Source organism: Leptosomus discolor, chromosome 2 (assembly GCF_034619465.1).
Source record: "Leptosomus discolor isolate bLepDis1 chromosome 2, bLepDis1.hap2, whole genome shotgun sequence".
NCBI lineage: Eukaryota > Metazoa > Chordata > Aves > Leptosomiformes > Leptosomidae > Leptosomus > Leptosomus discolor.
In genome coordinates this window covers 93,910,481-93,927,624 of record NC_141392.1, presented here as the reverse complement: position 1 = coordinate 93,927,624, position 17,144 = coordinate 93,910,481, and the positions used below count along the sequence as shown (strand labels likewise).

Below are 17,144 nucleotides of genomic sequence, written 5' to 3'. Positions count from 1 at the left end.
GAGATTTGTATTACCATCTTGCCTGGAAGCACTTGTCATGGACTATAACCCTTCTGACTGAGGGCTTTTACGGACGTAGAAAAAAAGGCATTCTTTGCCAGAGGGGCAGCCTGCATTGTAAGTACTAAGCAAATAAAAAAATAATAGGAGCAGACAGGGTAGTCTGTATTGTCTGGCCTGATAAGTAAAAGTTTTAACATACCAGTAACCTAATTTTTGTCCAGATCTTTGTAGGCATCAAGGCAAAGGAGAGTTTGAAGCAGGATAATGGGATGGTGTTGTTGCTAACACTCCCACGTTAGGGGCAACAAGGGGAAAACCCCAAAGATTCTGCCTTGAAAGTTTAAATCGAGCAGAAGCATCTCAGTGCTGAGTGAGAAATGATGGGCAAGGTGGAAATAGGCTGTAAAAGTCTTTGAAGGTTAAGATAAGCCGTTTATGTTTTATGCAGTAGAAAAGGGGGCTCATCAGAGGAATACAAAGAGAGAAGTAAAATAAATTAAATTATATTCGTTGCAGGATTGTGATTAGTCTATCAGCAGGACAGGCTTGCACTGGCAAAAAAAAGGAATAGAGGGATAAGTTGATGGTAGCTGAATGTTTAAGCTGGATGGATATGAAATTAGCTCAACTTTTTTTTTTTTTTTTTTAATTTGCAAAATTAATCTCCAAGCCTTATATAGCATACTGAGGTAAAGGTCTAAATAGGTGTGAGTCCAGTCTAGCACAGTAGTTACTGGTCCTGAGTGGCAAGCAGAATGGAGGGTGTGGTTAAGGTTTGCTGGAGGTAGGTGGAGATCTCTGTTTCAGCTTATAGAGTTTGGTGTGCAGGTCAGCCATGATGGGAGTTAGTAATCTATGCCAAAAACTTTGTTTTGGACAGGAGGAGGCAAATGTGAGGTAGAGAAACAGACCTTTGAGTTACAAGGATGGTCAAATTTGTGTTTGCAGCAATAGAACAGGGAGGAAGAAGAGATCTTGGCATGTGGAGGAGAAAGAGCTGATGCCCAGCAGGATTCAGGTTATTGCTGGTGAAGTGAAAAATGTCATGGGCAGCTGGTGAAGACCACATTGAGAGAATAATAGAGTTGATCCATAGTTGTGTGTTGAATGAACGGGGGAGAATGAAGAAATGTTCAGGCCAGGTGAAATCTGAGATTTTGAGTAACATTTGTTGGTTTTATTATAGGAAATAGAACATGCTATGATGTATGTCATATATGATAATTCTTGTGATATTTATTAAAAATGCTTAGGAAGGAGAGATGAGACCTACAGGAAACATGAATAGGAAAAGGTCAAATAGGTGGTAAGTAAAGTCAGAAAAGTGAGAAGTTGGACAGTAGGTAATAGCAAAAGGGCTAGATGCAGCCAGTTTGTGGTGAAAACCCAATACCTTCAAGATATGGAAGCCATTATCTCTTCCATTTGCAGTCCTTTGATTAATGCTTATATTACCCTTGCACAAACATGGCCTTTTTTTGCTCTAAAGATTAGTTGCTTAATCAGGTTCCCACCTGTTTCACAACTTACAGATCCATGTCTTGCTTGCCTTTGGCAAGCATTTTCTGCAAAGACTATACAATGCTCTTAAAATGGCAGTTCACACTGAATACAAAAGTACAGCAATAGCAATAATAAAGGAATATTAACATCCAGATTCACTCAGAAAAAGAGTATTTTGCAATATAAGTACATTCAGCAGTTATTTGGTTTCACAAAGCAACTAAACCAGGTATCATCTGTGTTAAAAAGCAGCACACCCCAATCATTCAAAAATACCCTGGGCTTCAAATATGCGAACACATTAACACTGCTATGTCAAGCACTTGGGAGCTGGAAGAGTTTGTTTATTTACTAGTCAACATTAATTTGTCTTACTTGTGCAGAAGGTATAAATTTTAATAACAGATTTATATGTGATGTGCTGATGCATGAAGTAACCAGCAAATATATCTAGACTTCTTCACTGAACTTCAGCTTTTCTTCTAGTCAACATGTGCTAGATTTCCCATAAGCTCCTCATTTCCCTTTTTTCAGACAAAACTATCTGTAGCACCTTGCTAAGGTTGCCTGTCTTGACTTTGCTGTCTAAAGCGTGTATTCCCAAACCCCCTCACAAGTTGACAGCATTTCCCAGCTAAGGTACTAGTGGGGCTGAGGCAAAAGCTAGGTGCCACATTGCTCCCTTTGGGAACACCTCGGTGAGACGAGTACCTGCAGCTCTGGCGGAGCAGTGAGGCACCTGGTGAGACTGAGGTACTTCCAGGCTTTATGGAACTGCTAGACAGTGGTTTTCAGATCACAGCTTCAATGTATCTGCTTAAAGTTTGTCTACAGGTTTTTACATCTAGCAGTTGCCTTCATGGGCATATAAAATATCCAGAAGTGCTAAATTCTGGCTATTTTGTCCAAATACATTAACCTACCATCTATTTAATTTTGTACATATATTGCAGAAGAAAATGTGTGGAAACAAATCTGAGTTTGCATTCTTAAATTTTATTTTTGTTGTTTTATTTACCAAGAATCCTGAAAGTAGAACCTAGTAAAAATCTCACTTATTTTATGAAAAAAATTGTCTAAGCTTTTTGTGATTATGCGTTCGTGTAGCACGGGTGAACAGGGCAAAGTACTTCATTTTACTAAGCTTTTTTTCATACATGTAGTAGCTGCTAGTGGATAGTTACTTAAGGCTAAGTTACTTAGAAGGTGGCACTTTTCTACTAACATGAACTCATGACAGGGCATAATATTTTTAAAATGTTAAATCAGGTGTTCAAGATTCCAAGATTGAATCATTCGAGTGAACTGGGAGAGTGAAAATGCAATCTGTAGTGCCATCTGCTGGATGTTTAATTAAGTGAAAGATACTGTTTCATACTACATTTAAAAATAATTTAAAATGTAACTGTGCATAAGGGTGACCCAAATCTTTGGCATTTTTAGAAAATCTGTGCAGACAGAGCAGAAATATGCAAGTGCACAATTTTGTCATTTTTTAATCTTCAGTGTATATGTGCAAATACTTCAGACAGGTGTACACTATGGGAATTTAAAACAGCAAAAAAGCAATAACATAGTCTGTTAATAAAAATCTACATTCTTGGATTGTAATTTTATGAGGTGATTGCAGAGTATAAATATACATCTTGGGCCAGCTCAAAAGAACTCAACAACATAAACTTCTCTGTGGTTTGATGTACCACTTTCTGATCAGTCAGCATTGTAGATTACCTCAATGTCCATTGACTGTCCGCCTAATGATACCAGTGAGATACCAGCTCTGAAGAGTTTAAGGTATATAAGATATCACATGAGTGTCCTCCAAGGCTTACAGTTTTTAATAAGTACCCGAAGACATGAGTAAGGCTTTGAGAGCGTAAAATAGTAAAAAGAATACTGATAGGCAATTCTGCAATGTGAAATACTGAATATTCAAATGAAATTGTGGTACATGCATGACACATAGCTAAAGCAGGTTTTTCTGTGAAATGCCTTTGAAGAAAAAGGAGAGAGGAACCCACCATGTTTTCTTGGGGAAAAACCCTAGAAACCTGAACATATACTGTGAAAGTGAATGGGCTAAGTCTTTCTCTGTACACACGAAAACTGTGTATTGATTTTTGTCTTTCATGTGTGTGTGGTAAAGTCCTGAGGCTGATGTGCCTCTCGAGGCAGCTCAGACTCTTCCAGAAATGTAACAACAGAAGGTTTGGTGTTTTTTTTTTTTAGTCATGAGATCTGATGTGCCCAAAGAATCACCCATTGTGTGATCTTTTTTTGATCACATACATACGTGTCACCTGTGTGGATGTGAAATAGCAGGCACCCTCACCAGCAGGGCCAGCTTACCCGAATGCAGCTATCTGTTAAGAGTGGTGCGAGGTCTGCGCAATTGACATATGGCAGTAATGGTGTTGGAGGAAGCTTATCCTTCAAGTTTCTCGACTTCTCTATGCTCTGTTCTTAAATGTATTGTTGCCCTGGTGAGGCCACATCTGCAGTACTGTGTCTGGTTCTGGGGCCCCTAGTTTGAGACAGGGGGAACTACTGGAGAGAGTCCAGCAGAGGGCTACTAAGACTGGAGCATCTCTCCTACGAGGAAAGGCTCAGAGACCTGGGGCTCTTTAGCCTGGAGAAGAGAAGACTGGGAGTAGATCTTATCAATGCTTACAAGTATCTGAAGGGGTGTGTCAAGAGGATGGGTCTTCTCAGTGGTGCCCAGTGACAGGGCAAGGGGCAAAGGGCAGAAACTGGAGCACAGGAAGTTCCACCCAAACATGAGGAAAAACTTGACTCTGAGGGTGACAGAGCACTGGAACAGGCTGCCCAGGGAGGCTGTGGAGTCTCCTTCCCCAGAGATATTCAAAACCCGCCTGGATGCGATCCTGTGTGACCTGCTCTAGGTTAACCTGCTATATCAGGGGGGTTGGACTAAATGATCTCCAAGGGGTCCCTTCCAACCCCTAGCATTCTGTGATTTGTAGATATTTTTCTATTGTTTCTCCATGAAGAGGAGAATGGTTTTAATCCTATGTGTGGAGAGGTCTTTCCTGCCTGGTAAGTAAGTTTACTATATAATAAAAGATGGAGAAGCACTGAAGTCTTGGGCGATCAGATGATGCTGTTGGTGATCTGAACAGTTCCAAAGGCACAGGCACTTCTGTCTTTCTAGCAAAGGATAAAGTTTCACAATGAAATGCTACAAAGAGGTGCTCTTGGAGGTACTCAAAGTTTTATTGTGTTGAGACAGTATGTTAAAGATCCATTAAGCAAGAAATGTTGCTAGAGTGATATAGAACAAAAATTATGGGAGTTCTAGTTCGACAATATTAAAATGTAAATATTAAAAATATTAACAATACAATATTAAATATGTAAAATATGTAAGTATGTAAACTTATGAGAATTTTAATGTTTTCTTACATCTGCACCTGGAGGGATGTTAGAATCATAGAATGGTTTGGGTTGGAAGGGACCTCAAAGATCATCTAGTTCCAACCCCCCTGCCATGGCAGGGACACCTCCCACTAGACCAGGTTGCTCAAGGCTCCATCCAACCTGGTCTTGAACACTTCTGGGGATGGAGCATCCACAGCTTCCTTAGGCAACCTGTGCCAGTGTCTCACCACCCTCAGGGTGAAGAACTTCTTCCTTGTATCTAGTCTAAACCTGCCCTCTCCCAGCTTCCAACCATTACCCCTTGTCTAGTAAAGGGGTAATGTAAATTTCCAGGAAATTTACAGGCCCTTGTAAAAAGTCCCTCCCCAGCCTTCTTGTGGGCCCGCTTCAGGTACTGGAAGGTCACTATAAGGTCTCCCCAGAGCCTTCTCTTTTCCAGGCTGAACAAGCCCAACTCTCTCAGCCTGTCCTCACAGGAAAGGTGTTCCAACCCTCTGACCATCTTGGTAGCCCTCGTCTGGACCCTCTCCAACAGCTCCATGTCATTCTTGTGTTGGAGGCTCCAGAGCTGGACACAGTATTCCAGGTGGGGTCTCACAAGGGCACAGTAGAGGGGCAGAACCACCTCCCTTGAAGGTGGTATTTTTCTAATTAGTTCAAATTTTGTATCTAATGGTTCTTAATTATTTTCTTATTCTACAGCTGCTGATAGATTTGTGGATTAAAGGATCAAATCTTAAGGAATAGATAAATAAATAGGTTTTATTTCAGGTGGAATCAAAGATTTGCAGTTTCAAGACAGAGGACATTTAAACTGTGTAACAAGAACGTCCATTAACTTTTATATACTGTCTGCTAAATTCACCACCAAAAAAAACCAACCCCAAAACAACCAACCAACAACAAAAATCCTTTACAACATACTGTTATTGGAAGATATTTTTTCCACTTATAGTTTACAATAGAAAAAAAAATTATTATGTTCAATGAAATCCGTTGAAATACCAGTTTCAAACATAAATACTAATTTATGATAAGAACCTTTGGTAGGTTTTTTTCTGGTTAATCTTTTAAAACTACATACTGAATTTTATTGTATTTGTTACTGTATTCTTGCAGGACACATCTGAAAGTTGATTTTAACAATTATTTATTAATTCAAACTTTATAGTACTTATTAAGTAGAATTCAATACTTGTGTTCTGATGTGCATGGAGACTGTTAAGAAGAGTACACTTGCAGTGCATTGCTCCCTCTGGCCACCTTCTTCCTCCTGTATTTCTCACTTTTGAATGAAAATTTCTATGAAACTTCTTCACTCTAACTTATAGATGTCTAGTGTTCAGTCCTGGGATAGTTTCCTCTATTTTTTTATTGTAATTTTTGTTTATTTATTTTTCCCCCCTTTGTCTTTGGAGGCTGTGTGTGTGAGGAAACCTGCCCTTTTTGGCTATGCTGTTGACCTCAGTAGTAGAACTAGATGAATTAGAAAAATGCTGTGTATATATGCATATATTCCTTTTGCATAGTAGCCTGTTTTCTCTTTCTGTTGGAGGGGTTTGAATTGGTATCTGCCTCAAGGGTTCCCCAAGCTGTTCTATCATATGCTGTTATTAAGTCTTTAGTCTGACCTTTAGATGCTTTTCTTTATAGCCTGAAAGTTAAGGAACAAACTTGAAAAACATCCATCTGTATTTCAGTTCTTGCTTGATATTTAACATACTTCCGTATAAGGCAAAACTTTTGAGAGGGATTTGCTGCCACTGGTACAGAATACCCAGAGATACAGAGATCCTGTCATTCCACAAAAAGGTGGGGAAGGTAGGTGAAACCTTGCAAAAGAAGTAATTGAACCAGACCTGCTGCATGGGCTGAGTAAGATTCTTTCGGCTCTGTGAATTGTGCAACCATTTTCTCCAATTCCATTCCTGCTGTAGATAAAATGGTAGGATTTCTTCAGTAACGCGGAGTCTGACATGCAAGATAAGCACTTGGTTTTGAAACCCTCATGGTAAAAAGGGTCTTACAGTGATGCAGAAAGTAAGAAAACTATAAATAAGTGATAGTTATTTTAAAGAAATGAAATCTCCTCTCACTTAAGTTTTGCTTGATTGCTAGTATGTTCATCTGCCCATTGGTGCACACAGAAGAGCAAAACACCATTGTATTAATACATTTCCTAAGCTACATATGAGAAAAAAAAATTCAGATGCAGACAGTCTAACTGGAAAAGAACAGGAAGAGGGGCAGTGCTTGCTGTTATCTTTCCACATCAGTGAAGAGCCGGAGCTTTTAGTGTTGCTGTGTGGAGAACTGAATTTAGTTTCCATGGTTCCATTTTTTTAATAGAATATTTGATTAAATAGGAAATTTACCTAGAGATCTCTCCATTATTTAATTGCATTCTTTAAGCTGGTTATTATACAAATTCCTTAATGTCTTCAGTTGTTTTTGTGCATTGTAAGTGAGCAGCTGTGTAAGATAAGTTAAATCATATGTGTAATCCAATAATGTGGCCAAAAGTATTAAGTTTCTCCAGTATTTTGCCTAATTCTTTTGACCGACTTTCTCATCTTGCTCAATACTGCAAAGGTTTTTTAAGCAGGTTAGTAAAAAATAAAAATGAAACAAAAAATCCCTTTGCTATGCCTGCCAAGTTTTTCATTAACATAAAGCATTAAGTGTAATGCATTGTGTTTGTATTGAGGCAGAATAGATTATTTGGCTTCTTAGCTTTTGCTGTTGCTGCGTCCTCACTAGAATGTGCCTGTATGGTCACTCTTTTTAGTTTGAGAATTGGTTGATTTATGTAATTATGAGCAGTGATATTCCTGTCCAAATGGAATATGTGTGTATTACCATGATTCCTGTTAGTTAAGTTGAATTATCATTTCCTAGGCTTGAATATCATCTTAAAGTAAAAATATCCACTTCACCAAAACAGTATTTAATGCAAATAACAGTGATTACTTATATCTTGAAGGTCAAAACAAGTCCACCGCATACACACACAAGATCTCACAGAAATGCAGAATTGTCTCAGTAGAAATATGTTGGTTAAATGGTGTGAGTCTCAAGTGAGGGATTAGATAGCTCAAAAGCAAGTAGTTAAGATGAAGGATATCGTCAGGACCTCTGGAGACAACACACCTACTGTTATAGTTTATTAAACTCAAGATTCCCTCTTTAAATAATTATTTAGCTGTTCATGATTTTTTTAATGTTATCCGTGGAGATGTGGATTTGAAGCAACATCTGGAAATGTGGGTGAAAAATCTGTGAGTTCCACATGGCACGGTGAAAAGACTGAGTTGCTAAAAGTGCCCTACTGGACTCTCCCCCTTTGGCTGTCTGAGGTCTTTCTTCAAGCTCGTGAAAATAAAGGTCAGGAGTTGCAGTGCTGTCCTGGTGCACCTACTGAAATTTTTTTCTTGTATGATTTGATGAATAGTAACGTGGCTAACAGCTGAAATATGATCCTTTTACATTAAGCTTTAGAGTGGGGTAAATTAAGCTTTATGGCAACTGAGCTCATTGCTCATTGCCGCAAAAAGAGCGATCCTGCCCTTTACTGGTCCTTTTCATTTCTGGCTTCAAGAGCTCATGTCCTACCTTCCTCCCAGGTCTCCAGTGCCCTGTTCAGAGCAGAGTGATTCAGGAAGCAAAATGATGGGAACTTTTTTTTTTTTGTCAGTAGGAGAATTAATTTTCTGTTAGTTGAGGTTCACGAGTTAGCTCACTGACGAGGACCTGGTGAATGTCACATTCAGTGCCTAAGGAGAAGTAATGGCTTGGAGCCAGGAGCCGGAGAGGAGATGGATTGCCCCTTTTGGAAGTGCCTGGACCTTTAGCTGATTCCCGTCTGAAACTTCATCTTTGCTAAGAAAATCTTACAGAAACCAACAGGAGAACATGTTTTTCCTCAGAGATAATATCATAATGATAAGAAAGATTTTATCACTAAATATTTAATTATTTTTGTTCCTGACTTATAGAAGGGGGAAGTGAAGGCTAAAGGGCTGGGTACTCTTTCCTAGGCTCATGATCAGAAGCTGGGTCTTTTGGGTAGCAGGATGCTTAGCCAGTTGGTGGCATGGTGTCAGGCTGTTTGTTACTTAGGGCAGCTGGAGGAGAAGTGCTACTACTTTGAACGCCAGTCTTCATCTTAGGAGTCTATATACCCGCTAATACTCCTATATGCTACAGCTGAGCTGGAAGAAATGTCTGTAAAGAGGGACAGCAAACCTTATGTAGTCTCTCATGTTTAACAAGAGAGAATACTACAGCTTGTTAACATAATGATTTGACACAGAAAATTGTTCTCAGATTCTTGTAGGGCCAGCATGACTGTAGAGCAAATCTTTGAGATATATGTTTTAGTAACGTAGATTTTGAAAACAGAAATGTGGCTCTTTAGCTGAAGATTGATTTATATTTTTTTAATTAAACCTGATGTATAAATAATATTCATTTAAAAGCAATGCAGATTTGCTCAGGCAATTATGTTTCTGCTTTTATTTTGTACGTGGTAGATACTTCTGTTTAAGACTAGGCATTTCTTGCCGTCTTTTTATATTTGGATCGATTTCGGGTCAAGTGAAATGATTTGCTTGTGAGCTTTGAAGTAAACTGAATAGGAATACATGTGTCTTATTTTTTTCCTTTAGATTCCCCTACACAGTTTTCCATGTGCAGAGTGTATTTGATATGAGGTACATTTATTGTTGTGAACATGCCAAAAATACTAGATAGGGTTATAAATTGAAAGAAAGAAATACATGGTAGTAGTATTTCCTCCTATTCTTGCTATATAAACTTTTTTCTCGTCTATGCAGGAGGTTACATCAACAATTTGAAAGCTATAAAGAGCAAGTAAGAAAGATAGGGGAAGAAGCCCGCCGTTACCAGGGAGAGCACAAGGATGATGCTCCAACATGTGGAATCTGTCATAAAACAAAGTTTGCAGATGGTTGTGGCCATTTATGCTCTTATTGCCGGACCAAGTTTTGTGCTCGATGTGGAGGTCGTGTCTCTCTGCGATCAAACAATGTAAGTCTTCTGATGTGTACTCTTAAGAAAAAGCTTCCTTGACATTGTGACGCTGCAGATTGTTCACTTTAAGTTTGTCATTTCATGCTTCATTTTACTGAAGTGTTTTATTCATCACTTTGTTATGAGGTGTGTATAATGTAGAATAATGTGTTTAACGATTGTGGAGATACTTAGAATTCGCAGAGTTAATTAAAAAAATACATAGTGTGTAGTTCTACTGAGTGATGGCTTGAAGAAAACATACTTGTTTTTCATAGAGTGAAAGAAGAAACACTTTTGCTCGGGCAACTCCACATGGATAAATTTTTTTTGAACTCATTTTAGATTTTTCTAATAGAACTTTTCATATACATTTGTAGATCTCTCTTAAATAAAATCAGTCAATTTTTTGGTTAGGAAAAAAACCCCAAACCCTCTTCTTATCACAGTGAGAGGGTTATGTTAATTTATTTTAAATGTGTTTAATAAGTGAAACTATAGATGAATCTGGATTAGGTACTTCCAGGCAGGTGAGAGAAATCTTTCTCCTTCTGATCCGCATGCAGTCAGCTGCAGCAGCTGTCCGCAAAACTGAAGGGTACCTGCGAATGCCCTCCGTTCAGTCAGGCCCTTACAAGGAACTGGCTACCCCCTTGTACGTGAGTGGTAGGATCTATATTTGGAAGACCATTATCCAGGGATTATTTTTGGCTGATCGTTTAGGACTATGGTGTCTCATAAAATGTTTTAGAAATATCCTTTTATTGCATGAATATTTTGTTATCTATCATAAGATGAGACAATTTGCTCATATGGCTTTAAGGTGCCAGTCTTTTGTTGGGGAAATTCATCAAGGCTTTGTACCAATACGAAGATCCCTTCCAAACCAAACCATTCTATGATTTTACCAAACCAAACCATTCTATGAAATTCAGTTAAAAGTGATCACAAATTTTATAGCAGATAATCATGTTCACAATGGAACTAGTTTATGGCCTTTTCACTTTTCTTTGAGCTAAGCATCAACTGACTAACGCTTCTGAAGTTTCACGTAAACCAAAAAAACCCCCCTCAGAAAAAAATGCGTTTCATCTTTATTTTGGAAGTCTTCTGTAGCCCTGCTGTACTTGTGAGTCCATTAAATGAGATTCACATTCTGAAAAAATTGTGTAGGTGCATTAGACAAAAATTTTCATATATTAATATTTTAATATAAATAGATGCATTACATTGCATCACCTGCAGGTGGTGTCATTAGAGCAAGTCTATGAAAATATTATTTACTTTGATATGTTATGTTATACTATTAGCTGGAGTATGTATGATACAGCTTATCTTTACTCAGAAAAAAATTGAATATATTTTAATTATTTTTCACCCACTGTTTCAAGTCAGCGAAATGTAAAGGTGTCCATTCATTTGTAACTTGCCTTTTGTTTGTTATATTGTTTATGATTCTGTGGGTTAGGGTGGGAAAACTTGTTTTCTACATATGCAGTAATGTCATCTTTTTATTTAAATCTTTTTTGTTTTTTAAGTTTTATGTTTTTATCTCTTTGTAGAAAGTTACTAGAATTGCATTTCTTTGAGATCTGTCTATTAACACTTGCCTATTTTATTCTTTCTCTCTTCTTTCTTTCTTTTCTCTTTTTATTCTGCTTCCTTGGATGCTTTCCCAAAGGAGGACAAAGTGGTTAGAATCCATGCTTTTTATCATTTGTTATTATAATGTTGTTAGTTAACTGGGAAACACATTAATGTAAAAAACTGAAATTTTATAATCATCCAAAGGGAGGGGAGAAGAACAGGAATCCTAACACCCAGGCCCTGCCCGTCCCCTAGCTGAACATAGGCTTCAAAGATAGCCCAGCAAGGGAAGCCAAAACTGTTGTCAAAATAAAATAAATTAATTCAGAACTGAGACTTATTAATAGGCTAAAAAGTAGAGGAGGTAATAAAGTGTAATAAAGCTTTATTACATAAAAATGTCTTTGGTTAACAATCTGATTTTTTGCATGCAAGGTCCTTCCATCAGCTTCAGGATGAAGTATTTAGTATTTTAATTGTAATTTTACATTTATTTACATGGTCTGCTGTGTTTCACTTCTGGCTGCAGCAAAAATTCAGGGAATTCTTGTGAAATCAGCTTTTTGATTTACATTTGGAATAATAGGCATAGGCAAAGTATAACCTCTTAAAGCTGGACATAAGTGTAGTGGGCAAGATGGAGTGAATCTTTCGTGAACATGCAGTTACAATTTCAAAAATCTGTGAAACTTTTAGGATCAAGTACTGGTATATTCACCCCTAATGCCTGCGCCTTATCTGAAATAGGTGTGGGTAGCTCCCCGTTCATCTCTGTGCCCTGTACACAGAGGAAGGGGTTGCAGCACTTGAGCAGAACAGTGCACGTCCACTTACCGTCTCTTCTCAGGCAGGTGTGCAAAAGGTGGGATTCCAGATTTTATCTTGAAGACTTAAGTAGTGGGAATTAGCCAGCTTCTCTGGCACTTCAGATGAAATGAGTGTAGTGTCATTACAATTCAATGTAGTTTTTGATGTGTGGTTGATGGTGGTATGCTTGTGTTATGAAGTGGTGATATGCTCCAACTGACATCATAGCATAGCTGTAACCTGCAATTTAGTACTGTGCAACACCCAGAGAAAATGATTTCTACCACACCTGCATATTGCAGTAGTTTTTTTCTAAGGCAGTAGTGCTCTGAAAGCATGGTTGTTTTTCTAATGGCTATGAAGTATAACTTGCTACAGCTTCATTCTACTGTGTTCTGTGTGATATTCTGAAGAAAGTGCTGACATAATCCAGGACTTCCAGATTTTTTTTTTCCATTCTATTAATCTAAATCACTTAAGATAGAGTGAGAGAAGTTTCAGCTTGGTACTGATTCTTACTAAAGCAGTGCATCATTGAAGCATCCACTGGGGTGTATTGAAAGGCTACTGCACTTGCAACAGAATCTTCTTTAGGGCCAGAAAGAGCAAAGCTCTTAAGTGCCAAAATTGCTTCTTAGGTAGCACTTAGCCACCTAGGTTTTGGAGAGCAATCCAGCTGAACCTAACCTGACCTGCTTGTATGCTTGAGGCATCCGTCACGTTTCGGTTTCGAACAAAAACTTTGCTAAAAAACTGAAATTGCAGTAACATCCACATGCGGTACAGATTGTGTCTTTGATGAGGTGACAGCTAGGTGTTCATCTTTGAAAAATGTAATTTCAGATCCAGAAAATAGACTCCACTGCACTAAAGTGCTCTGAACACGTGTCCTGAAGACATACCTGATTAATTTAGATTGTCCCGAGTTCAGTTAAACATGTCCTTATTGTTTGCAGTTGCCTTGGTTTAGGTTTTGCTGTGTTGAACTCTCAGTTTCCACATGCCAAGTAACTGCTCATATAATAAGTGAAAATATCTTCTATACCTTGTGATGAAGCTGAGCTACATCTCTTTAACCACTGAAAAGTTATGGGCATCAGAGGGAGAGTATCCAACAATTAGTTCTGATTGTGTGAGAAACACGAGGGACTTTTTTCTCAAGTACAATTGCTTTAACATGCCCTGTCTCTAAAAGCTAATGGAATATATAGAATGAATTCATTCCAAGACACTAATACATACCTAGCAAATAACATCTTTATAAGCAGAACGATTGGTATGATTTATATAGAGCAACATGAGAAAAGTATTAATTATTTTCAGTGGCTCAACATTCCTGACTAATCTACATATAGGGACAAACCCTTCTTTAGCTGATGAGTATACTGTTAGTAAAGACTTCTTAAACATGTTTATATAAGCCTTGTTCTCTCCTCATGAATTTTTACCACAATAAAGTGTATTAATATTAAAACACAAGTTCCTACATGTTAGGGATACATCAGTTGGAAAGGAAGATGCAGTGTAAGTTACCAAAGTGCCAAGCCCAGTCAAAGTCAAGCATTATCCCAGTTTCAAAGTATTTCCTGTAGAGTCAGAGAATTAGTATTAAGGAGACTTCACCTGGGATGTTGTGTACAGTGTGTTACACATCTTTGACAAATATAAACTGTGATAGGCACAAAGAAAGTAATACAGAGGATGATCAAAGAAATGGAGAGCTGTCTATATGAGAGAAGACTAGAGAGATTAGGGGGGCAAAAGCTAGAGCAGATATAATTGATATCTAGGAGTACACTAATTTTAAACAATTAGGATAACCTTCGAACTAAAGGACAATGAATACATAAGACCGAATGGTTGTAACTTGGGTGTAAATGCTCTTGGCTTGCAAAAAGGTTTTTGCAATCAGTAGAATAAAGCCTTGGGAAATTTTTTCATGTGACTTATTGGAAGGAAAAATAACCAAATAAAATTTTAAAGTTAAATTTGTTGAGTTTAGGAAAGCATTGATGTGATGTGGTTCCTTGTGGCTGTAGGGAAATGTGTTAGGTCCTTATGAGGTCTCTGGCAACTGTTGCTTCTAGCTAAATATTTTTAAAATGGGGTATAGATAATGTAATACTTAGAAGCTGTTCTTGAACTTTTCGAGTAAATACCAAATATATTTTTGAAACAGTCCTTAAAATATATTCCTTATTTAAAATAATAAAGGACATCTCAAAACACTGATTCCTTGTAGTGCGTGTTAGTACGTGTCCTAGGTTTGTCAAGAAGTTACTCTAGTACACTTACAAAATTAATTGTCAATAACTGTACATCCTAGTGGCTAGTGAGGCACATAACTTTCAATGATTCTTATTCTAATATGTCAAAACGCATACCTAAATATGTGTCTTAAGTTCTTCCATGTTTTTTGAGTATTGATTACCTCTTCATACTTCTCACCTCAGCCTGCTCTCCTTTCATATGGTTGCAGGCAGACTACATTTAATGGGAGCGTTGTCAGATAACAGGACTGGTAGCTAGTTTGATTATTCAAATCAGTCCTGAATGTAGTTATACAATGGCGATGTTCAGTGTTAATAATGTTCATAATAATACTGGGTTTGAAAATGGTTGGCAGTTGTATGATGTACAGAAAAAGTACAAGTGTTTTCCTTCATATTGCCTTAGTGTTCAAGAAACAGTGTTATGTGAATGTGGCAGCCTATTCACTGTGGGCACTGAGCATCTGTATATAGTTTTGAAGAAAGCAGAATATTATTAGTTCTGTGACCATTTTCTTGTGTTTTCCAGAAATGTTAGTCATGCTGAATGGAGTGGTTTGCTTACTAATTTTCTGTTTACATGTATGTAAAGGATGATTGGAAGGAAATCAGGATGTAAAATACTTTATAGATACGTGAGAATTGGTTTAACTGAACACAGTAGTATATGATTATGGAAAGCAATGGCAATTACCAGTGCTGAAATACTAGGGATTCACATTTCTGATCTGGCTTTCACTGAAAGTGTTTTATTTTAGCATAATGTCATAGCATGATTTCTGCTCGGATAGAAAGACAACCTGGAAACATTTCCCTAATTGCATGTCAGGTGTTTTTACGGGGTGTTTGTCATTTAGTTCTTTTAAATTATGCTTACATAATGGCTTGCTAATTTAAGCCTTACGAACTTGAACACATACGCTGTGCAATTCAGCTGTGTACTAATGGTTTTAACAGAAGTTGTTCATATTGTCAGAACAAAATGTCTGGATTGTCAGGAGTGTTTTTACATCCCTTTCACAGAACTCTTATGTCAAATTGTCCATTAAAAGGCTAATTTATGTGATTTCTGACTAATACAGCTGTAGAACCAAAAAAAAAAAAAATCCATCAGAAGAAGGTAAAATTACATAGAAAATTGCAAAGTGATAGCAGAAAAATTCTCTTTCTCTGTAGACAACATAATTTATTTCTTAAAAGATTTGGGGTTTGTATGCATCAGGAAAGAAGCACCATTTTTCCAAAATCACTCCCTAGAAGTGCAGCTTTCAGCAGAAAGAAGAAAAAGAAAAAAAAAGAACAAAGTCCTGCAAGAAACTGAGGAATTCTATCTCAAGTCAGATGTAGAGGACTTTACTCTGCTTCAGGGGAAGTTAGTTCACTTTCAAACCAATCTGAGTGTTAAATTTTTTTCATTAAATCCTTAAAATTAGCTTGCTTTTCACCAAGTTTGCTGAAGCAACATGTTTGATTTTAACACCTGTTTTTCAGTGTCCAGCTAGCAAAAATGATGGGTTACTTCTTGTACACAAACAAAAGAAGGCAGCTGATGGTCACACTCTGAAGTTATCAGATCAGAGCTTCTTTGTTTAATGGTTGGACTGCAGAAGACTCACTGGACAGCTGGGATTTTTTTTTTGCCCTATAGCTTTAAATCGGCGTTAAATCAGTAACCACTCAGTTATGCTCCTTCGTTTATCCAGGTTTAGTTTACTGTTAGCCAAACACTTTGTCTACTTGTCATGCAATGCTACAGTTGATGACTAAGAAAATATATTACTATTGCAGATTTCTTAACCCTTGATAAAGGGCTCCTGAATCCTTCATGGCTGTTTTTGCTGTTAGCATGCAAGCTATGTAACAGTGATCTGTGGAGACCCTACATAAACAATATTGGAAACTCTGTGTAACATAATGGAGCCTAAATAAAAAAAACAAACAAACTTTTAATGCCATGCAATGTTACTACTGGACATGTTATCCTATTTTTAGTCTTGTATTTTCAGTGCCTTTGTTTTAATTTAACAGATTCAAGAATATGGAATTTTTTTTTTTTTTTCTAGTCAAGAAAATGTCAGCGTACCTTTGAATGTAATAATTCCTTCCATTGAAAAAACTTGTGTTAAAAAAAATAAATACTGATAATATCTCAAAGGTCAACAAGGCTTTTTAAAAAGAGCTTTATTCCACCTCCTCTTGCCTTTTCTCCTGTATTGGATATATATATGGTATGTGTATGTATAAGCATGTATTGTATAGATTTTTGTAAGTGAATATACATGTATACTATATGCATGCATCCTACTATATAGTCTAATACAGGAAGTACGGGACAGAATAAACCTCTTATGAACCACCTTTTTGACCTTTGAAATCCGTAAATCATTCAATGTATTTAAATTAAGGAATTATTATTTATATGCCCATTTATCTTGACAAAAAATATGCCATAACAATCACAGAATCCCAGAATGGCTGAGGTTGGAAGGAATCTCTGGAGGTCATGGAATCCAAGCCACTGGCTCAAGGAGGGCCACCTAGGGA

At 37.4% G+C, this 17,144-nt stretch overlaps 1 protein-coding gene across 3 annotated transcripts in view; it reads left to right on the top strand.

Moving 5' to 3' along the window:
• The window catches only part of RIMS1 (regulating synaptic membrane exocytosis 1), a 339,793-nt gene that overhangs the window by 115,816 nt on the left and 206,833 nt on the right, over nt 1-17,144 (top strand). For all 3 annotated transcript variants that reach the window (XM_086461476.1, XM_086461474.1, XM_086461475.1), the window contains exons 2-3: nt 9,741-9,954; nt 11,618-11,629. In XM_086461476.1, coding sequence (XP_086317602.1) covers nt 9,741-9,954; nt 11,618-11,629 — 226 coding nt within the window. The remainder of the gene's footprint in view (nt 1-9,740; nt 9,955-11,617; nt 11,630-17,144) is intronic.